Source organism: Macaca fascicularis, chromosome 2, assembly GCF_037993035.2.
Source record: "Macaca fascicularis isolate 582-1 chromosome 2, T2T-MFA8v1.1".
NCBI lineage: Eukaryota > Metazoa > Chordata > Mammalia > Primates > Cercopithecidae > Macaca > Macaca fascicularis.
This window is the reverse complement of record NC_088376.1, coordinates 151,019,373-151,042,155: the sequence shown is the minus strand read 5'-3', so window position 1 is coordinate 151,042,155 and position 22,783 is coordinate 151,019,373. Positions and strand designations below refer to the sequence as shown.

Sequence of the window (22,783 nt, the reverse complement as noted above, 5' to 3'; positions counted from 1 at the left end):
CTGGCACTAGGGATACCCCTAGAAGGTAGAGAGGGTCCTGTGTGACCCCAGAATGGGGAATGGGAAGGTTTAGGGCTTGATCACACCCCATCTTGGCTGTAATTTACAAAGGATCCTAAATTGGCAACTCCTCTACAGAGTCTAGCTTTCTCTGGGCAGGGCAGGGGGCTTAGAAGCCCCTTTTCTGAGTCCATATACAGATAAATCTCTGTACTGAGCCTTCCTTGAGCCCCTGGTATCTCTGAGAGCCTTGGTCTCCTGCACGTTGCATTGGCCCTAGATATTTGGGAAGATAATCCAGTCCTTCCTGGCTCAAGTCCAAGTAGAACCCTGGAGAGGACTGGGTGGTCCCTGGGGTGGGAAGGGTGGGAAATGCTCATCCCCTGGCCTCTATGTGCCTTGCAGATGGAGAGACAGATTTCCATAAGCAAGATGGGAAGGCTGGACTATTTTCCCAAGAACAGTATGAAAGAGACAAGTCTTCTTCCTCCTCCTCCTCTTCCTCCTCATCCTCTTCTTCCTCCTCCTCCTCCTCAGGTATAGCAAAGATTTAAATATATGTGCATTATTCAAGAAAAAGATTTACATGGGGAAACAATCCCCCATACTTGAAGTCATTGAAGTATTTGAAACTCCAATACTGTTTCTCCACATTCTCTTCTAGAGCCGATCTGTCCACACGTCCTTCTATGTACACAGTTATAATTGATAGTATAGGCAATTCTGTCCTCCATTTAAAAATTTCCCCCATCTTGTCCTAAGCTTTTTGCCATGTTATTCTGTAATATCTCTGCAGCTATTTTTATTTATTTATTTATTTATTTTGAGATGGAGTCTTGCTCAGTCGCCCAGGCTGGAATGCAGTGGTGCAATCTCGGCTCACTACAAGCTCTGCCTCCCGGGTTCACGCCATTCTCCTGCCTCAGCCTCCCAAGTAGCTGGGACTACAGGTGCCCGCCGCCACGCCTGGCTAGTTTTTTGTATTTTTTAGTAGAGAGGGGGTTTCACCGTGTTAGCCAGGATGGTCTCGATCTCCTAACCTCGTGATCCACCGCCTCGGCCTCCCAAAGTGCTGGGATTACAGGCGTGAGCCACCGCGCCCAGCCTCTGCAGTTATTTTTAATGTTTACCGAACAGCCCCTCAAGTGGCTGCATCTCATGTAAAGTAACATTTAGGTTTATTAGGGGCACCCCAGTGCCATAGTCAAAGCGTGTGTTACAGGTTCAAATCCTGTCTTTACCACTAATTAGCTACATGTTCTTGGGTAAACTGCTCAACCCCTGGCTGCCTCAGTGCCCTCATCTATAAGATGGGGATGATAGCAATACATAATACCTCATGGGATTCTTGTGAGGATTAAATTCGTTATACAGGTAAAGTCTTAGCAAAAAGGACATATTAATAGCTCTAAAAGTGGCCGGGCGCGGTGGCTCAAGCCTGTAATCCCAGCACTTTGGGAGGCTGAGACGGGCGGATCACAAGGTCAGGAGATCGAGACCATCCTGGCTAACATGGTGAAACCCCGTCTCTACTAAAAAAAATACAAAAAACTAGCCGGGCGAGGCGGCGGCTAGTGAGACTCCGTCTCAAAAAAAAAAAAAAAAAAAAAAAAAAAAAGCTCTAAAAGTAATTGTTGTGTTATGATCTTCCCCTCCCAGGTTTATCATGCTCATGAGCATCCTTGTGCAAAAGCTTTTGCCTTTTGAATTTTTGTACAAATCATTCCTAAGTATTGATTCCTTGTCAGTACTTTAGTGGGTTTAGAGGAACGACATCTCCAATAGCATCTTTTTTTTTTTTTTTCTTTTTTTGAGACACGGTCTTGCTCTGTCGCCCAGGCTGAAGTGCAGTGGTATGATCTTGGCTCACTGCAACCTCTGCCTCCTGGGCTCAAGCGATTCTCCTGCCTCAGCCTCCTGAGTAGCTGGGATTACAGGCACTTGCCACCATGCCTGGCCAAATTTTTGTATTTTTAGTAGAGACAAAGTTTCTCCATGTTGGCCAGGCTGGTCTTGAACTCCTGATCTCAGGTGATCTGCCCGCCTTGGCCTCCCAAAGTGCTGGGATTACAGGCGTGAGCCACTGTGCCTGGCCTCCAATAGCATCTTGATTACAAATAACCACATTATTCTCCAAGAAACAGTAGAATGTTCTTTCATTTGTATTCTTTTAATTCAAAATATAAGGCTGAATTTTATAGTAGTAGCACCAGCAATATTTATTGAATGCTTACTCTGTGCTGGGAGCTGTTCTAAGCACTTGCATGTAATAACTCAATTCTCCCAGCAACCCATATAGGAAGGTACTATTATTATTCCCAGTTTACAAGTAAGAAAACTGAAGCACAGAGAGGACAACTGACGTGCTCTAAGAGAACTCAGTAACCAACTTGGGATTCCCTGGAGGTTTTTGTGGAACCGGGGAGGCTAACTCTCCTCAGCCAGAGCTCCTGCACTATGATCTCTTTTATGCTGTGGGCTTGAGCTTAAGATTTTATTTAATGGAAGGTCCCCTGGGCTGGAAGGAAAAAAAAAAAAGAAAAGAAAAGCTCTGGTCTTATGTCCTCATGTTGCAAATGCTGAGACCAAGGCCCAAAGCCACAAAATCAATGATCATTTCAGCAGAGGAGGGAGAGTGGCCAGTGGGCCCCGTGGGTTTGTTTGTAGCCAGTCTCCTCATGGCACTGGAAAGGAAACCATCTCCCCATTTAAACACAAAAAACGAGAAAACACACAAGCCCACCGTGTATGAGGTTTGGCTCTGGAAGAAGAGTTTCCAGGTGCAGGGAGGGGGCTGTTTGTTGCCTGTCGTTTTGTTTCTCCTCCCTGGGCTGGAAGGAGTGTTCTGTCCTCTGGTTGTCCCTCAAGGAGTGCTGCTCCTCCAAAAATGTCCCCCATGTGACCATAATCCCTGGCACCCAGGCACCCTGGAGTCTCCACCTCATACATGGGACTGGCTGAAATTAGCCAAAGGGAGCACTAAGAGAAAGCAGCAGGAGAAAGCCACAGTCCTAGAAGCATGAAGACAGGCTGACATTCAGGATCCTGGTCCCTGATCCTACCGTGACTGACCTGCAGCCAGAACATGACTACCTGTTTTTCAGGCCCGGAGGGGACCTGTTACCCCAGAGGCCCCAAGCCTGGGTACCTCATTGCAGCCCTGCCGTCCTCACACGCAGGACCCTCACTCATAGTCACATCCAGCATCTCTCTCCCACATACCTGTTTTATTTATTTATTTATTTTTACTTATTTATTTATTTTTTTGAGACAGAGTCTTGCACTGTTGCCCAGGCTGGAGTGCAGTGGCGTGATCTCGGCTCACTGCAACCTCCGCCTCTTGGGTTCACACCATTCTTCTGCCTCGCCTCCCGAGGAGCTGGGACTACAGGCACCCGCCACCACACCCGGCTAATTTTTTGTACTTTTAATAGAGACGGGGTTTTACCGTGTTAGCCAGGATGTTCTCGATCTCCTGACCTCGTGATCCGCCGGCCTCAGCCTCCCAAAGTACTGGGATTACAGGTGTGAGCCACCGCGCCTAGCCCACATACCTGTTTCAATCTAGTTATTTTTAGATGAAGTTTTATTGTCAACTGTAAAAGATTACACACAGGTACTTTATAGAAAATATAGAGTATATAGGGAAACAGAAATATGAGAAAATAAATCACCCTTTGCTCCATTACCCAGAGATAACCACCCAAAACGTATTAGTGTATTCCTTACATTTATTTAACAAATATTTACTGAGCACCAAACTTGTGCCAGTCTTTGTCATGGGTACTAGGGACACTAGCAAAGAATAGTGAGTCTTTTTTTTTTTTTTTTTTTTTTGAGACAGAGTCTCGCCCTCTGTCGCCCAGGTTGGAGTGCAGTGGCGCGATCTCAGCTCACTGCAACCTCCGCCCCTTCAGGTTTAAGCAGTTCTTTGCCTCAGCCTCCAGAGTAACTGGGATTACAGGCGCATGCCACCACACCCAGCTAATTTTTTTGTATATTTTTAGTAGAGATGGGGTTTTACCATCTTGGCCAGGCTGGTCTTGAAGTCCTGACCTCGTGATCCGCCTGCCTTGGCCTCCCAAAGTGCTGGGATTATAGGCGTGAGCCACCATGCCCAGCCGAACAGTGAGTCTTTCTGCCATGGTTAACTTTTTTTTTTTATTTATTTATAAAGAAAAGAGGCTGGGCGCAGTGGCTCACTCCTGCAATTCCAGCACTTTGGGAGGCCAAGGCAAGCAGATCACCTGAGGTTAGGAGTTCAAGACCAGCCTGGCCAACATGGTGAAACCCTTTCTCTACTAAAAATACAAAAATTAGTCAAGTGTGGTGGCGGGAGCCTGTAATCCCAGTTACTCAGGAGGCTGAGGCAGGAGAATCACTGAAGCTGGGAGGCAGAGGTTGCAGTGAGCCAAGATTGTGCCATTACACTCCAGCCTGGGTGACAGAGTGAGACTCCGTTTCAAAAAAAAAAAGAAAAAGAGAAAGAAAAAAGGTGCATTTAGCTCACAGTTCTGCAGTTTGGGTAATTTTTTAAGTAACTCAATCAGAGAGCATACACAAAAAATAGTCTTCATTTTAAACAGCATATATTCCATAATACCTTTTATTTAAAAAAATTGTATTAGGCTGGACAGGGTGGCTCACGCCTGTAATTCCAGCACTTTGGGAGGCCAAGGTGGGTGGATCAATTGAGTCCAGGAGTTCGAGACCAGCATGGGCAACATAGCGAAACCCCATCTCTACTAAAATACAAAAAATTAGCTGGGCATGGTGGCACATACCTGTAATCCCAGCTATTCAGGAGGCTGGGGTGTGAAGATCACTTGAGCCTGGAAGGTCAAGGCTACAGTGAGCCCTGATTGTACCACTGCACTTCAGCCTTGGTGACAGAGTAAGACCCTGTCTCCAAAAAAATTGTATTATGAATATATCACAGAAAAAGCTAAAACAATGTTTATTCACACATTGATGGCAAGTGTCTCTAGTGGATAAAATTTAGAGTAATTGCCAGCTGTGGTGGTGCACACCTGTAATTCCAGCACTTTGGGAGGCCAAGGTGGGTGGATCACCTGAGGTCAGGAATTCACAACCAGCCTGACTAATATGGTGAAACCTCGTCTCTAGTTAAAAAAAAAAAAAAATTAGCCAGGCGTGGTGGCACATGCCTGTAATCTGAGCTACTTGGGAGGCTGAGACAGGAGAATCATTGTACCTGGGAGGCGGAGGTTGCAGTGAGCCGAGATCGTGCCACTGCACTCCAGCCTGGGCAACAAGAGCAAAACTCCGTCTCAAAAAAAAAAAAAAAAAAAAAAAATCCAGGCGCGGTGGCTCATGCCTCTAATCCCAGCACTTTGGGAGGCCAAGGCGGGTGGATAACCTGAGGTCGGGAGTTCAAGACTAGCCTGACCAACATGGAGAAACCCTGTCTCTACTAAAAGTACAAAATTAGCCGGGCGTGGTGGTGGGCGCTTGTAATCCCAGCTACTAGGGAGGCCGAGGCAGGAGAATCGCTTGAACCTGGGAGGTGGAGGTTGCAGTGAGCTGAGATCATGCCATTGCACTCCAGCCTGGGCAACAAGAGAGAAACTCTGTCTCAAATAAAAAAAAAAAAAAAGAAAGAAAATTGGAATAACTTTTACTTTGTTTTCTGTATTTCTTTATTTTGCAACATGCATTATCTTTTTAGCAATAAAAAGTCATTTTTTGCACTGATGAATATTTGTGAAATATAGAAGAGAATAGAAGTCAAAATCCTCTCTTCTGAGATAAACACCACTGTTGTGATTTTGTTGAGCTTCCCAATCCCTCTTCCTCCTTATCCAGTTGAGATCACAGATGCACTGATGTTTAAGCACAATTAATTTGGTTTCCTGGAATTTTTTAAATTGCCCATGACTGACCAGGAGGTCCCATGGTCCTGTCTTGGGATAAAGGAATCTTTTGGACCTGGAGCCAGAAACTCGTAGACCTGAATTCTTGGAATGCTGACTGGCCAAAGAGCACAAATGACAACCATTTTCAAGTCTTGATCAAGCTCCTGTTCACAGCTAGGCACCCTTGCAGGGTGGAGAACCCAGGTCATGTCCTTCAGGAGATGAAATGTTTGGAGAGAGGCACATCATGAGACCGCTGGCCTTCATGTCCATTGAGTCAAGGACAAACAGTTGGTGCTATAGAAACCCCAGCAGGGAAAGGCAAGACCAGTGTGAGCTGGGGCAGTTGGCAAAGGCTTTCTATAGGAGGTGTGACATCAGCTTAAGCTTCTCAATAACACAGACAAACAGGAAGGATATTCCGGCGGGTGGGAGACACAGCAAACATCCAGAGCCAGTGTGATGGGTGGGGAAACAGAGATGACACAGCCCCTGCACTTGGTGGGATGGAAGACATCTCAGCACTGTGACGCCTCATGGGACCTTGTCTTATCTTCATGGAAGTCTGATAAAGTAGGCAAGGCAGCAGCAGAAATATTGTGTAGACATGAAATCAACAGAAATATTAAGGGATTTGTCCAAAGTCACACAGAATGTGAGTGGCAGGTCTCCTATCTCCAGTCCCCAAATCAGAGTTCCTCCCACCAAACCACACTCTTCGCATAAACTAAATTCTGAGAATGGCCACCAGAATGAACGCATTCCCAGCTCAGTCCAGGCGGAGCTTCTCCTCCAGCTTGTGTTTGTTCCCCGCAGAGAGCAGCGATGAAGACCAGCACCCCAGAGCAACCAGAAAACGTCGACGGAGCCTGGGGGCTGGACACCCCCGTGGGAACAGCTCACCCGGTAGGCAATAGGCCTTACCATTTTTCTTTTGCCTGCTCACTCACTGTTGAGTTTCTCAGTGGGACTGAACCTGCCTGTGTGATGTTCTTCACAGCATTGTTTACGGCAGGATAAAATAGGAAATAGCCTGACAGCAGCAGAATAAAGGATGCTGCACCCTGTCCTGGTGACAGCTCTGCTCTTCATCTATCGCTGAACCGAAAAAGAAAGATGCCAAATCATAGAATTAATTTGATCTCGTATATACTTTATAAAAATTCAGACATATGGTTATAATCAAAACTGGAAGGAAAAATACCAAAATGTTAATAGTGGTTATCTCAGGATGGTGGAATTATAAGTGATTTTTATTTTCCCTTTTTTGAACTGTCCTATACTATAAATAATTTACAATGAGCATGTTTTATTTTTTATTTATTTATTTTTTGGAGACAGGGTTTCACTCTTGTTGCCCAGGCTGGAGTGCAATGGCGCGATCTTGGGTCACCATAACCTCCACCTCCCGGGTTCAAGCAATTTTCCTTCCTCAGCCTCCCAAGTAGGAGGCTAGGATTACAGGCATGTGCCACCATGCCTGGCTAATTTTGTATTTTTAGTAGAGATGGGGTTTTACCATGTTGCTCAGGCTGGTCTCCAACTCCTGGTCTCAAGTGATCCACCCACCTCGGCCTCCCAAAGTGCTGGGATTACAGGGGTAAGCCACCGCGCCTGGCAGAGCATGTTTTATTTTTACAACCAGGAAATAATTTTTGCAAAAGAAATAAAACAACAAATTTCATAGGAAGGAAAGACCACGGGGAAAAGGGCTGAATTATTGCCTAGTACAGAACCTGTCACACAGAAGCTGTTTAATAAATGCTGCCCATGAGGCTAGAGCTGAGCCCTGGGTTCTCTTTCTGGATATAAACATGATTAGGAACGCAGGCTTTGGCAACAGACCTAGTAGAGTTGCCACTTGCTGGCTATATGACTTTGGGAAAATAATGTAACTGAGCCTCAGTGTCCTTATCTGTATAATGGGTGGGGTAGGTACTAATACCTTCTTCATAGGATGTCTGTGAGGAGCAAATGAAATATTAAATATAAATCACTTAGTACAGTGTTGGTGCATGCTAGTGCCCAATATATACCCACTATTAACCCTGAGCAAGGTCCAAGTCCTCTTAGGTCTTGAGTGCTTTATGAATGTGGTCACCTCTGGAAGCTCTGGGGGCATCAGAGAGGGCAAAGGGAAGGTACTTGTGCTGCCTTGCCTCTTGAAGACCACCCCCCACCTCACCTCCAGCACAAGGACTCTGGTACTTCTTTTTTTTTTTTTTTTTTTTGAGACGGAGTCTCGCTCTGTCGCCCAGGCTGGAGTGCAGTGGCCGTATGTCAGCTCACTGCAAGCTCTGCCTCCCGGGTTTACGCCATTCTCCTGCCTTAGCCTCCCGAGTAACTGGGACTACAGGTGCCCACCACCTCGCCCGGCTAGTTTTTTGTATTTTTTAGTAGAGAGGGGGTTTCACCGTGTTAGCCAGGATGGTCTCGATCTCCTGACCTCGTGATCCGCCTGTCTCAGCCTCCCAAAGTGCTGGGATTACAGGCTTGAGCCACCGCGCCCGGCCGGACTCTGGTACTTCTTAAGCTTCAAAGCCATGGGAGATGGAAGTGGCCTGGGTCACTGTGTTTGGGATTTCTGACTAAAGGGTTTGTCTCCATCCAGGTCCTGGGCATGGGGAGCCTGACGTTTTGAAGGATGAGCTTCAGCTCTATGGAGGTAATCAGTTTCCCAGTGGCTTTGGAGAAAACAATTAGACGAAGGAAAAGAGGGCTTTGTTGAGCAGAAACAAGGTCATGAGGGTGATTCATGAGCTGAAAAGTCCCACCCAAATACAGGAGATGTGGCCAGTTGGGTGGTTATGACATTGGCAGGTGGGGAGGTGGGCATGAGATTGTCTTGAGGAAATCCTGCATTTTCTGGAGTCTTTGTTTGTTTTGAGACGGAGTCTCACTCTGTCGCCCAGGCTGGAGTGCAGTGGTGTGATCTCAGCTCACTGCAACTTCCACCTCCCGAATTCAAGTGATTCTCCTGCCTCAGCCTCCCCAGTAGGTGCGACCACAGGTGCACACCACCACACCCAGCTAATTTTTTGTATTTTTAGTAGAGACGGGGTTTCACTATGTTGGCCAGGATGGTCTTGATCTCCTGACCTTGTGATCTGCCCACCTTGGCCTCCCGAAGTGCTGGGATTACAGGCGTGAGCCACCTCATCCAGCCAATCTTGCATTTTCGTCTGAGCTATAACCTTGACTTATGGGGTGACCATGAACAGTCACCCACTTTTCTGGGCCTCAGCTCCTAAACGAGTAGAATGGGACGTGATCGGTAACCCCTCTCTTGGAATACTGGGCTGTTTCAGCACACAAGGAAAAATTAAGGATCTGATCTCCACAATACCCATTTTACAGAATAATTATTTCTAATACCCTGATTACTACAGTGAGGAGGCATAAATAATATGGCGCTTTGGTTGGTAGCACTAGGATGCAATAGAACTTGTAGAATGAGAAACAAAAAAAGAAAAAAAAAAAGAACTTGTAGAATGAACTCTTTTGCCAAAGAATATGACAAATGCACACTACTAGATAAGAAAGCTTTAATATCTGTGTTTAATCCAATATTTCTGAAATCTACATCGTCTCCTAATGCCTGGCAATAACCTAAGTAAAACAGTGGAAAACACTTATGTATATGCTAAAGAAAAGATTTCATTTGTTATGTAACAAATACAATCAGTGGTTACCTCTGGGTCATCTGTCTTGTGGGTTTTTGTTTTTGTTTTTTGTTTTTTGTTTTTTTTGCGACACGGTCTCACTCTGTTGTCCAGGCTGCAATGCAGTGGTGTGATCATGATTCACTACAGCCTCAACCTCCTGGGCCCAGGTGATCCTCCCATCTCAGTCTCCCAGGTAGCTGGGACTACAGATGTGTGCCACCACACTCAGCCAATTTTTTTTATTTTTTAGTAGAGACAGAGTTTTGCCATGTTGCCCAGGCTGGTCTCAAACTACTGAGCTCAAGTGATCCTCCCGCCTTGGCCTCCCAAAGTGCTAGAATTACAGGCATCTTTCTTTTCTTTCTTTCTTTCTTTTTTTTTTTTTTTGTTACAGAAACAAGTATAATCTGGTTTAGAAAAATGTTTTTAATTACTCAAGTAATTTAAGAAAGGTTTCACTGGGTATAAAATAAGATAAACCTTTATGTTCATATGTATTTTAAAATATTTTTCTCATTAAGTAATTCATACTCACCGTAGAAAATGTAGATACAGTCACGTATTCATGAATTACTTCTTTCCCCCAGACATTGGAGGTGCTTAGTAAATTACATTGCTTGAGTCTCATTTCATGTTGTCCTTGATATGCTCTCTGCACTCTCCGTATTGGCCCCTCTGATCACTTTGCAGATGGCGTTCAGTGTGCTGAGTGCCTATTGTCACATGCTAAGTGCCCCTTGTGGTGTTCATGTCCTGGGGCTGCCCTGAGGGACAGGAAACGTACAGAAGTCGGGGCCTGATGGTAGGAAGATCATACAAGTGCCTGTCTGCCCTTAAGGGAAAGAAGATGACAGGCTAGGAGCAAGGTCACCAGGGAACTAGAACAGGCACCAAGAACCACATGGTGAATGGTGTGGGAAGGACACCCAGGACTGGATTAATGCAGAGGTGGCAGCTCAGGTCTATAGGACTCAACTCACCCTTGGCAGCCCAGCCAAGTGGCTCAACAATCAGGGCGGGAGCCAAGGATTGAGGTGTACAAGCCAGCTTGGCTCCCACATGCTCAGACCCTGGTAGGTCTAGAAGCCAGCAAGATGGCATGAGCTTGGAGTTGCCTGTCTAGTCCAGAGTTCTATGGGTAAAAGGCAGCAGGTGTCATCACCTGCATCTGGATAGCCTGGAGCAGGCATGTGCAAATGGGTGGCCCATGTGGGCAGATGCTTTTTATCTGGCTCACAGAATGGCTTTTGGGGGTCAGGGTAGGGGTAGGTTTTTCTTTTTTATTTTTTGGTTTTTTGAGATGCGGTCTCACTCCTTTGCTCAGGCTGGAGTGCAGTGGTGCCATCTCGGCTCACTGCAACCTCCACCTCCCGGGCTCAAGCGATTCTCCTACCTTAGCCTCCTGAGAAGCTGGGACTACATGCATGCGCCACCATGCCCAGCTAATTTTTGTATTTTTGGTAGAGACAGGATTTTACCATATTTCCCAGGCTGGTCTTGAACTCCTGGATTCAAGTGATCTATCTGCCTTGACCTTCCAAAGTGCTGGGATTACAAGTGTGAACCATCGTGCCCGGCCCACACAGAAACACAGAATGCTTTTTTTTTTTTTTTTTCCCTGTGTTTTTAGTAGAGTTGAAGTTTCACTGTGTTAGCCAGGTTGGTCTCGATCTCCTGACCTTATGATCCACCTGCTTCGGCCTCTCAAAGTTCTGGGATTACAGGTGTGAGTCACCGCCCCCGGCCCAGAACGCTTTATTTATTTATTTATTTTGAGACGGAGTCTTGCTCTGTCGCCCAGGCTGGAGTGCAGTGGTGTGATCTTGGCTCACTGCACGCTCCGCCGCCTGGGTTCATGCCATGCTCCTGCCTCATCCTCCCAAGTAACTGGGACTACAGACGGCCTCCACCACGCCTGGCTAATTTTTTTGTGTTTTCAGTAGAGACGGGGTTTCACTGTGTTCACCAGGATGGTCTTGATCTCCTGACCTCCTGATCCTCCCGCCTCAGCCTCCCAAAGTGCTGGGATTACAGGCATGAGCCACTGCGCCAGGCCCAGAATGCTTTTTTAAAATTATGATTGTGTGGCCAGGCGCTGTGGCTCACGCCTGTAATCCCAGCACTTTGGGAGGCTGAGGCAGGTGGATCACTTGAGGTTAGGAGTTCAAGACCAGCCTGGCCAACATGGCAAAACCCCGTCTCTACTAAAAATACAAAAATTAGCCAGATGTGGTGGCACCCTTAATCCCAGCTACTCAGGAGCCTGAGGCAGGAGGATTGCTTGAACCTGGGAGGCAGAGGTTGCAGTGAGCTGAGATCATGCCACTGTACTCCAGCCTGGGCGGCAGAGTGAGACTCTGTCTCAAATAAATAAATAAATAAATAAATATTATAAATATATAATAGATAATTTATACAAATTATATAATATATAAATATATGTTTATATAAAATTATATAATATATAAATATATATAAATTATATATATGTAATTATGATTGTGAGAGCCAGACACTATGGCTCGCACCTGTAATCCCAGCTACTTGGGAGGCTGAGGCAGGAAGAGTGCTTCAGCCCAAGCGTTTGAGACTGCAGTGAGTCATGATTGTGCCATTGCCCTGCAACCTGGATGACAGAGAGAGAACCTGTCTCTAAATAAATAAATTTTAAAAATAAAATTATGAATGTAAATATATTTCATCAATTCTACACCACATTTTTTTCACATTTGAATATTTCTGAAATCAGGATGCATCTTAAAAATCACTGGCAAAGTTAGGCATGGTAGTTCATGACTATAATCCCAGCACTTTGGGAGGCCAAGGTGGGAGGATTGCTTGAGCTCAGGAGTTCAAGACCAGCCTGGACAACATAGCAAGACCCTATCTCTATTTTAAAAAATCACTGGCGGCTGGGTGCAGTGGCTCACGCCTGTAATCCCAGCACTTTGGGAGGCCGAGGCGGGCAGATCACGAAGTCAGGAGATCAAAACCATGCTGGCTAACACGGTGAAACCCCATCTGTACTAAAAATACAAAAAAATTAGCCAGGCGTGGTGGCGGGCGTTTGCAGTCCCAGCAACTCAGGAGGGTGAGGCAGGAGAATGGTGTGAACCTGGGAGGCAGAGCTTGCAGTGAGTGGAGATCGCGCCACTGTACTCCAGCCTGGGGGACAGAGCAAGACTTCATCTCAAAAAAAAAAAAAAAAAATCACTAGCAACTTACAGTTATAACTGTCAAGGGCTTTTCTTACATGGTAGTACATAAAATAATGTCATGTCTCACAAGCAATGGCATTTTGATTTGAGAGTTGCCAAACTTTTTTTTTTTTTTTTTTTTGAGACAGAGTCTTACTCTGTCGCCAGGCCAGAGTGCAGTGGTGTGATCTCAGCTCACTGCAACCCCTGCCTCCTGGGTTTGAGCGATTATCCTGCCTCAGCCTCCCAAGTAGCTGGGACTATAGGCGCGTGCTACCATGCCCAGCTAATTTTTGTGTTTTTAGTAGAGACGGGGTTTCACCATGTTAGCCAGAACGGTCTCCATCTCTTGACCTTGTGATCCGCCCACCTCGGCCTCCCAAAGTGTTGGGATTACGGGCGTGAGTCACCGCGCCCGGCCCAAACTTTTTTATAATTAGGAAGTTTAACTGAAAACCTGGCTTCTCTGGGGAAATTGACAGACCTGTAAGAGTGGGCAGGCATTTCTACAGCAGCTTTCTGTGGCTGGTGGGTGGTGGCTGCCCCTTTAGTTGGAACAGGAACCCTCCAGCCGGCTCCATTCCCCACCTGGCACACTCCAGGTTAAGTGGAAAGTCTCCCAGCAGGATCCACCTTCCCTGAAGCATGACTTCTCCCTCCCCAGAGGATCATGGGTATATGATCACTGATTTCCTTTCTGTGCAGATGCTCCAGGAGAGGTGGTACCCTCTGGGGAATCAGGTGAGTGTCCAGTTAGGGGAGAGAGGTCGTTGGTGCTGGTGTTGAGCCAGGTCTAGGCATCACCTCTCCCCTAAGACAGCCAGCTCCTGTTGGGGTATCTGACTGTGAGAAACAGGAGCCCCAGGTCCACTGAGCCTAGGCTCATCAAGTGGGCTGGGCCAGCTGTGGCATGAAGCAGGGAGTCCGGGGAGCTTGGAAAGCTGTCCCAGAAAGACCCAAGGAGATTACAACCAACCAGCCATCAGTAGAAAGGAGGATCCTTGGGGGCTGCAGAATTCCATGGGGACATTTTTTTAGGTCACCTATAGCCTTCCCCAGGGTGGAGGCAGCTGTTAAGGCACCCCAAGCAGGGTTGGGCACTAATGTTGAGTTTCTCGTTTCCAGGACTCCGAAGGAGAGGCTCTGACCCAGCAAGTGGTAAATACACAAGCTCAAATAGGACAGCCAGAGTGGGTGTTGATTCCAGACGATGGGTTGGGACTTCAGACAGCCTGAGAGGGTGGGTTAGTCCCAGCAGGGACTGTTGCCAGCCAATGTCACTATGATTCAGAAGGGGGATCTCCAGTGCAGGGGAAATGGAACGGAAGGTGGACTCAGGCCTGAGGAAGGAGGAGGAAATCAGTGGGGGTTCCAAGGATAGCACCCCCATCTTCACAGTTTTGCTTGACTGGTCCTGCAGTGAGTGCCCTCTGACCCAGGAAGAAGTACCCCGGATATTAATTCTCAGTGACGTAGGGAAGAGAAAATCCCACCTGCCGTCCTGCTTCAGAGTTAAACACTCATCTCTCTCTTGTTCCTAAGGAGAAGTGGAGGCCTCTCAGTTAAGCAGACAGAATATAAAGAAAGATGGTAAGGAACTTGGTGCAGCAGACCTGCTTTTTCCTGTCTGGCTGGATTTCTAGGGGTGAAATAGCACAGTAGCAATCATTACCCACCTCTGTCGTATGCCCTGCAGTTTACATATTACTCAGCTTAGAATCAACTCAACAGGGTGGGACAATGGTTCCCATTTTGCGGATATGAAAACTGAGGTTCCAGGCTGGGGAGTGGCCTTACAGCTCGTGAGTGGCGTGGCCTGAGCTTGAGCCCTGGTCCTCTGCTCTTTCTGCTATGCACAGTCTCTAGGATGGTAAATGCCTTCCAGGCCTTGTGGCCAGGATGGGGAGCTGGAGGTCAGCTGAGCTGAGAGAGTTGTAAGGTTAGATTAGACCAGACTCTGGGAAAGGAGCAGTGAAAATGGGAGTAACCTCCCCGCTCCAGGCCTGGAATCCATGGGGACTTCTAGGAGGAAGGGGAGGGCAAGAGGAAAGACCATGGTGCTCAACACAGAGACTTTTTGTAATTAAAAAAAAAAAAGGCCGGGCGCGGTGGCTCACGCCTGTAATCCCAGCACTTTGGGAGGCCGAGGCGGGCGGATCACAAGGTCAGGAGATCGAGACCACGGTGAAACCCCGTCTCTACTAAAAATACAAAAAATTAGCTGGGCACGGTGGCGGGTGCCTGTAGTCCCAGCTACTCAGGAGGCTGAGGCAGGAGAATGGCGTGAACCTGAGAAGCGGAGCTTGCAGTGAGCCGAGATCGCGCCACTGCACTCCAGCCTGGGCGACAGAGCGAGACTCCGTCTCAAAAAAAAAAAAAAAAAAAAAAAAGGCCAGACCTGCCGGCTCACAGCTGTAATCCCAATACTTTGGGAGGCCGAGATGAGAGAGTTGCTTGAGGCCGGGAGTTCAAGACCAGCCTGGGCAACATAGCGAGACCTTGTCTCTACTGAAAATTTAAAAATTCTCTGGGTATGATGGCATGCACCTGTAGGCCTCGCTACTTGTGAGGCTGAAGCAGGAGAATTGCTTAAGCCGAGGACTTGAAGGTTGCAATGAGCTGTGATCGCACAACTGCACTCCACCCTGGGTGACAGAGCAAGACCTTGTCTCCTCTGCCCAAAAAAAAGAGATAAAGCAGCAGATATTGATTCCCCACCCCTGCCTTCACAGATGAGTTTTTCCATTTCGTCCTCCTGTGCTTTGCCATCGGGGCCTTGCTGGTGTGTTATCACTATTACGCAGGTGAGGGGAGGTGCCCTGGGGAATGCACCAGGGGAATGGCATGGGGGGGGTGCAGGGGGCAGGGGCGTCAAGACCTGGAGGCTGACCATTCCCTCCCTCACTGCCCTTCCAGACTGGTTCATGTCTCTTGGGGTCGGCCTGCTCACCTTTGCCTCCCTGGAAACTGTTGGCATCTACTTTGGACTAGGTAAGCCCCTCCCCAGAATGCACACACACACAGTCTCTTGGAGGGGTGGCGGGTAGAAATATTCATTTTCATACTCATTGAAATATGGACCAGAGAGTCACAATATACACTTTAAAACAAATTTTCCTTATGCTCATGTTTTCTTCCTGACCACTTTCAAGGTCAATGTAAGGTCACTGGCAAAACCCTGTGGGAAAAATGGGCAGCTCCATACAATGCAACAGCAACAGTTTAAAGTGGCAAACAGGCTGGGCCCAGGGCACACGCCCATGATTCCAGTTACTCAGGAGATTGGGGCAAGAGGATCGCTTGAGCCCAGGAATTTGTTCAGCCTGGGCAACACAGCAAGACTCTGTCTATAAAATAAATAGATAAAAGTGACAAACAAAATAGAACTAGCCAGATACTGAAAACAAGTTAGTTAATGGAGTTGGGAACTGAATTTGGCGAGTGAGTTTCCTGCCACTATTCCTGCTGTTCACGGTTGTTGTTTTCAGTAATAATAACTCTAGTACCATTATCTAAGCTTAACCTGCTGCCTGAAATTCCGCCATCAGAGCTTTGTTTGCATGAGTTAGGTCCTTGTCTAATGGTGGCCAGGTATCCTTTGTGGGGGTACAAACTTAACTCACTTTTTCTTTGCTTCTGAGCAGTGTACCGCATCCACAGCGTCCTGCAAGGTTTCATCCCCCTCTTCCAGAAGTTCAGGCTGACAGGTAACTTTTAAAGTCTTCCTGTGTTCACTCTTTTTCTCCCTAGCAGGGTCTTCATTTAGAAAGAGACTTAGCATACAGGAAAGAACACAGCCCGGTGGCAGAGGACCCAGGTTCGAGTCCTACCTCTGCCAGTTTACTAGCTCTGTGACCCTGGATGAGCCATGTAGCCTTGGCTTCCTCAACTGGAAAATAGGTGTAATGCTTTTCTGCTACACAAGTGTGTTGTGAAGATCAAGTGAGGAATGGATGCAAAGGCCTGAAGTGTGAAACAGTAGAAAAATGTGTCTTCATTCTCTTATAGAGCTTTACACTTCCCCAAACACTATCTTCTCCATGGCTGTACTTGCCTAATGGCAACTGGGGAGGTAGGCTTTACCAATGCTACACTCGACCAATAGGAAACTGAGGCTCAGAGAGGTGGAGTGACTCGCCCACAGTCACACAGCTTCAGTGGCTGGGCTGGGCGAAAGCACATCGTCTTTCTTGACTGACAGCTCTGTGACCACCTTATGTCTCAGAATGGAGAGGCCAAGTGGCTGTGCTGGGGAAATATCTGTCTCCTTTAATCCATGCAATAAATAAAAAGAAAACTAGCTATTATGACAGTGGGTCATTGAGACCCATGGCTTCTGGGGTGACTACATCATGCCAGCTGTGAGGGGTACTTGGGCATCTGAGGTGATGGTGGGGATGAAGCCTGCTGCCTTCAGAATCCCATGCCATCTTGTGGCCTTTGCCTTCCAGGGTTCAGGAAGACTGACTGAGGCCACTGCCAGGTGGGCAGCAGAGGCAGGCCCCACTGTGACCACCACTGCGACACCTGAGCCCACAAGGACAGACCGGCATTCTGAGAGATGCGCAGGAGAGCAAGCCAGACCAATAAAAAGAACGCTTTTCCTTCCATGTGGTCTGAATGTTGGCACCAGCCCAGGCAGGGGCATCATTTGGGCAGTACTGCTGTGCAACCCAGCTGCCAGGATGGAAGGCAGAGGGTGGGTGTGGGGCCTGAGCCTTCACAGTACCTGGACCAACAGGAAGATTCTGGGAGATCACTGCTTTCAGAAGATAGCAAGAGACCATGGGCTCTGCAAGCTGTGATCTGTCTGGGTCATGGTTTTTCTCAAATCCCAGGCCATCTGGGTATGCTCTCAGGTGCTACCAAGCCATCCCGGGAGAGATGGATAGTCCACTGCCCTGAGGCAGGGAGCCACCAGGTTGGGGTCCCTTGGTGAACCTGATACAGGTAAGATGCTGAGGACTAAAACTATTTTTTTGCACCCCCCAAAAAAAGGCAGGAAAATGATCATCAGAAACAAAATGGCAGCCAGGCATGGGGGCTCACACCTGTAATCCTAGCACTTTGGGAGGCTCAGGCTAAGGGTCGCTTGAAGCTAAGAGCTCAAGACCAGCCTGGGCAACATAGTGAGACCCCCATCTCTACAATTTTTTTGTTGTTGTTAATGACCAAATGTGGTGGTACATACCTGTACATACCTGCAGTTCCAGCTACTCAAGAGGCTGAGGCAGGAGGACTGCTTGAGCCCAGGAGTTCAGGGCTCCAGCAGTCACTCCACTCCACGATCAAGCCACTGCACTCCAGCCTGGGCGACAGAGCAAGACCCTTTCTCTAAAATTAAAAAAAAAAAGACAAATAAAAATTGCATATATTATAGTGTACAACATGTTTTGAAATATGTGGAATGGCTAAATCAAACTAACATATGTATCACCTCACATACCATTTTTTTTATGATGAGAACAGTCAAAACCTACTGTCAGCAATTTGCAAGTATACAATACATTGTTATTAACTATGATCACCATGCTATATGATAGATCTCCTGAACTTGAACTGAGTTCTTGATGGTCACAGACATGCTGTTCTCAAAACTCAGAAAGGTAACTTCTGGCCAGGTGCGGTGGCTCATGCCTATAATCCCAGCATTTTGGGAGGCTGAGGCGGGTGGATCACAAGGTCAGGAGTTCAAGACCAGCCTGGCCAATATGGTGAAACCCTGTCTCTACCAAAAAAAAAAAAAAAATTAGCTTTAATTTTTTTCTTTTCTTTTTTTTTTCTCGAGACAGAGTTTTGCTCTTTTGCCCAGGCTGGAGTGAAGTGGTGTAATCTCAGCTCACTGCAGCCTCCACCCCCGACAGTCAAGTGATTCTCCTGCCTCAGCCTCCTGAGTAGCTAGGATTATAGGTACCTACCACCATGCCCGGCTAATTTTTGTATTTTTAGTAGAGATGGGTTTTCACCATATTGGCCAGGCTAGTCTCGAACTCCTGACCTCAGGTGATCCACCCGCCTCGGCCTCCCAAAGTGCTAGGATTACAGGCGTGAGCCACCGACCCTGGCCCTGGCTGGCCCTCCCCTCTCCCAGCCTCAGTGTTCTCATCCGTACAATGGGGAGCATAACAGTGCCCACCTTACGGTGTTATGTTGAGAACTGCATGAGATACTTACGTAAAGTCTTATGCACAGACTCTGGCACATAGGTCATGCTCAGTCAATGGGCGTTATTACAGTAGACAGGAACACAAATCAGATCCCCTTAGGGTCAGGCAGGCAGAGTCGGCAAGATGTAGAAAAATGGGGGCTGGGCGCAGTGGCTCACACCTATAATCCCAACACTTTGGGAGGCCAAGGTGGGTGGATTGCTTGAGCTCAGGAGTGTGGTGGTGTGTACCTGTGGACCTAGCTACTTGGGAGGCTGGAGTGGGAGAATCGCTGGAGCCTAGGAAGTCAAGGCTGCAGTGAGCCATGATCATACCACTGCACTCCAGCCTGAGAGACAGAGTGAGACCCTGTATCAAAAAAATAAAAATGAAAAAAGTAGGGAGCAGGAATAGGGGAACAGAAGAGCATATACCTGACCAAAGTGGGCAGCTGCTGTCTAGCAATTTCAGGTGAGAACACCAGCTGAGTGGGATCTGTCAGCCAAGAGAACGAAAACCACACCAGGTGCTTTAACAGAGAGAATGTAATAGAGGGGACATGTTAACCAGGTGCAGGACTACTGGAAAGACAAAAAGGGACTGTGGTATCACAAAGTGTAACTGAGGGAACTGCCTAGGGTTAGAGGGAAAAAGGAAAGAGGTTGGCACTATTAGAAGTGAGAGGCCAGGTGTGGTGGCTCAGTCTATAATCCCAGCACTTTGGGAGGCCCAGGAGGGCTGATCACCTGCGGTCAGGAGTTCGAGACCAGCGTGGCCAACATGGTGAAACCCCGTCTCTACTAAAAATACAAAAATTAGCCAGACTTGGTGGTGGATGCCTGTAATCCCAGCTACTTGGGAGGCTGATGCAGGAGAATCACTTGAACCTGGGAGGTGGAGGCTGCAGTGAGCCGAGAGTGTGCCACTACACTCCAACCTGGGCAACAGAGCAAGCCTATGTCTCAATAAATAAATAAATAAATAAATAAAGTATGAGAAGATTGAGAGAGGGTCCTCCAGAGCTGGGACCCAGACCTCTGGGGAAAGGGCACTGCTCAGCTGGGAGGTGTCTCTGAGGGGCCTGAGGAGGCTGGTTCTGCAAGTGCAAGACCACTGGGGTCAGATCTCCAGTTTCTTAGCAGAAGCCCCAAATCTAGAGTTTGGCAATTATTTTTTTTTTTATTTCCACCTCTGCTGTGGAAAACAGTATAGTGATTCCTCAAAGAACTAAAAATAGAATTACCATATGATCCAGCAGTTCTACTTCTGTGCATATGCTAAAAAGGGACTTGAAGGGATATCTGTACACCCATTTTCACAGAAACATTATTTCCAGTAGCCAAAAAGGGGAAGCACAAGTGTCCATCAATGGGTGAATGAATAAACAAAGCATGATATATTATCAGCTTTTAAAAAGGGAAATTATTTGAGACTTCACAAAAAAACAAAAACCAAAGGGGAAAAAAATGGAAATTCTGGCCAGGCATATTGGCTCATGCCAGTAATCTCAGCACTTTGGGAGGCTGAGGTAGGAGGATCACTTGAGCCCAGGAGTTCAAGACCAGGCTGGGCAACACAGCAAGACTCCACTTCTGCAAAACATAAAAGCATTAGCCAAGCATGGTGGCACATGCCTGTGGTCCCAGCTACTTAGGAGGCTAAGGTGGGAGGATCACTTGAGCCCAGGAAGTGGAGGCTGCAGTGAGCCATGATCATGACACTGCACTCCAGTGGCTGAGTAAGACTTTGTCTCTAAAAAAAAAATAAATAAATAAAAAGAAATCCTGACACATGCTACCACACAGATAAACCTTGAGAACATTATGTTAAAAGGACAAATACAGTTGTGATTCTACATATATGATGTACCTAGGATAGTCAGATTCATAGAGACAGAAAGTGGAATGGTGGGTGCCTGAGGCTGCGGGACAGGGAATGAGAGTTAGTGTTTAATGTTCCCAAACAGAGTGTCAGTTTGGGAAGATGAGAAGAGCCCTAGATATGGATGGTTGTGATAATTGCACAACACTGTGAAAGTATTTAACGCCACTGAACTGTACACTTAAAAATGGTTATGGTGGTTAATTTTATGTCTATTTTACTTTTTTTTTTTTTTTTTTTTGAGAAAGAGTTTTGCTTTGTCGCCCAGGCTGGAGTGCAATGGCCCCATCTCGGCTCACTGCAACCTCCGCCTCCCAGATTCCCTGACCTCGTGATCCACCTGCCTCAGCCTCCCAAAGTGCTGGGATTACAGGCATGAGCCACCGTGCCCGGCCACTTTCTTTTCTTTTCTTTTCTTTTTTTTGAGATGGAGTCTCACTCTGTTGCCCGAGCTGAAGTGCAATGGCACGATCTGCAACCTCTGCCTCCCAGAGTCAAAGGATTCTCACGCCTCAGCCTCCCGAGTAGCTGGGACTACAGGCAACTGCCACCATTCCTGGCTTTTATTTTGTACTTTTTTTTTTTTTTTTTTAGTAGAGACAGGATTTCACCATGTTGGCCAGGCTAATCTTGAACTCTTGACCTCAGGTGATCCGCCCACCTTGGCCTCTCAAAGTGCTGGGATTACAGGCGTGAGCCACCGCACCCGGACCACTTTTTAAAAAAAAAAATTCAAATTATTAGTGGTTAAATAAAACTGGATCAGACCTGCAACCCACAAGCTTACAGCTGCTTTGTTGAAGGCTTTTTATCGTGTCAAGCTAAAGACAGGAGCTAAAAGCGGTCCACGCAGGGGTCTGATTACACCTCAGGCATCAAGTGCATTCCTGGAGCCCCAGTCCAATGCGTGGGCTAAAAATAAAGCATTGGATCTGGAGCCCAGGAAGGCAGCGTTGAAAAGTGGAGGGGTGAGGAGGAGGTGATGTGGAAGGGGATGGGCTTTGGTCTTTGGCTGTCCTGGATGCTGTCTGCTAGATTTCTGCTTTGATCTAGCACAGAATCAAAGGAGAGAGGAGGGAGGGCGAGAGTACGGATTTCAAAACCATACAAGCCAGCTTGTGCCAGGAAGATTTTTTTTTAATTTAATTTCAACTTCTGCTATGGAAAACAGTATAGTGATTCCTCGAAGAACTAAAAATAGAATTACCATATGATCCAGCAGTTCTACTTCTGCACACACACCCAAAGGGGACTTGAAGGGATATCGGTACACCCATTTTCACAGCAGCATTATTTCCAGTAGCCAAAAAGGGGAAGCACAAGTGTCCATCAATGGGTGAATGAATAATCAAAGCATGGTATATGATCAGCCTTCAAACTGATACTCCTGCACATGTACTTCTGCGCATATGCCCCAAAGGGACTTGAAGAGATATCTGTCCCTTCAAGAGAAGTCTCGGAGGACTGTGGAGGTTGTTTATCCTGTTCTCCCGACACAGCCCCTGGAATCGTCGTCTACTCCAGAGGATCTGGGCCTGTACCACAGATGGAGCAAAGAGACACTGCTGACTAAACCTAGGAATCTGAGGGAAGCACTTAACACTGGAGCTGGGAGATGTAGGGAAGGGCTATCCAGGCAGAGGCCCACAGCATGGGCAAAGGTGTGGAGGAATAAAAGAGGATAGCACGGCCGGGCACGGTGGCTCACACCTGTAATCCCAGCACTTTGGCAGGCTGAGGCAGGTGGATCACTGAGGTCAGGAGTTCAAGACTAGCCTGGTCAACATGGTGAAACCGTGTCTCAACTAAAAATGGAAACAAGGCCGGGCGCGGTGGCTCACGCCTGTAATCCCAGCACTTTGGGAGGCCGAGGCGGGCGGATCACAAGGTCAGGAGATCGAGACCACGGTGAAACCCCGTCTCTACTAAAAATACAAAAAAAAAATTAGCCGGGCGCGGTGGCGGGCGCCTGTAGTCCCAGCTACTCAGGAGGCTGAGGCAGGAGAATGGCGTAAACC

At 47.3% G+C, this 22,783-nt stretch overlaps 1 protein-coding gene across 8 annotated transcripts in view; it reads left to right on the top strand.

The window, feature by feature from the left end:
* The window catches only part of TMEM40 (transmembrane protein 40), a 33,109-nt gene extending 14,755 nt beyond the window's left edge, over nt 1–18,354 (top strand). The window contains exons 3-12 of one of the 8 annotated variants that reach the window (XM_015446293.3): nt 406–537; nt 6,693–6,782; nt 8,488–8,541; nt 13,444–13,479; nt 13,864–13,896; nt 14,281–14,328; nt 15,471–15,542; nt 15,655–15,729; nt 16,383–16,445; nt 17,190–18,354. In XM_015446293.3, the coding sequence (XP_015301779.3) occupies nt 406–537; nt 6,693–6,782; nt 8,488–8,541; nt 13,444–13,479; nt 13,864–13,896; nt 14,281–14,328; nt 15,471–15,542; nt 15,655–15,729; nt 16,383–16,445; nt 17,190–17,209 (623 nt within the window). In that variant the 3' untranslated portion in view covers nt 17,210–18,354. The remainder of the gene's footprint in view (nt 1–405; nt 538–6,692; nt 6,783–8,487; nt 8,542–13,443; nt 13,480–13,863; nt 13,897–14,280; nt 14,329–15,470; nt 15,543–15,654; nt 15,730–16,382; nt 16,446–17,189) is intronic. The other 7 variants (XM_065539012.1, XM_045385720.2, XM_045385721.2 and 4 more) reach the window with 7 other exon arrangements.
* The last annotated feature ends 4,429 nt before the right edge of the window (nt 18,355–22,783 follow it).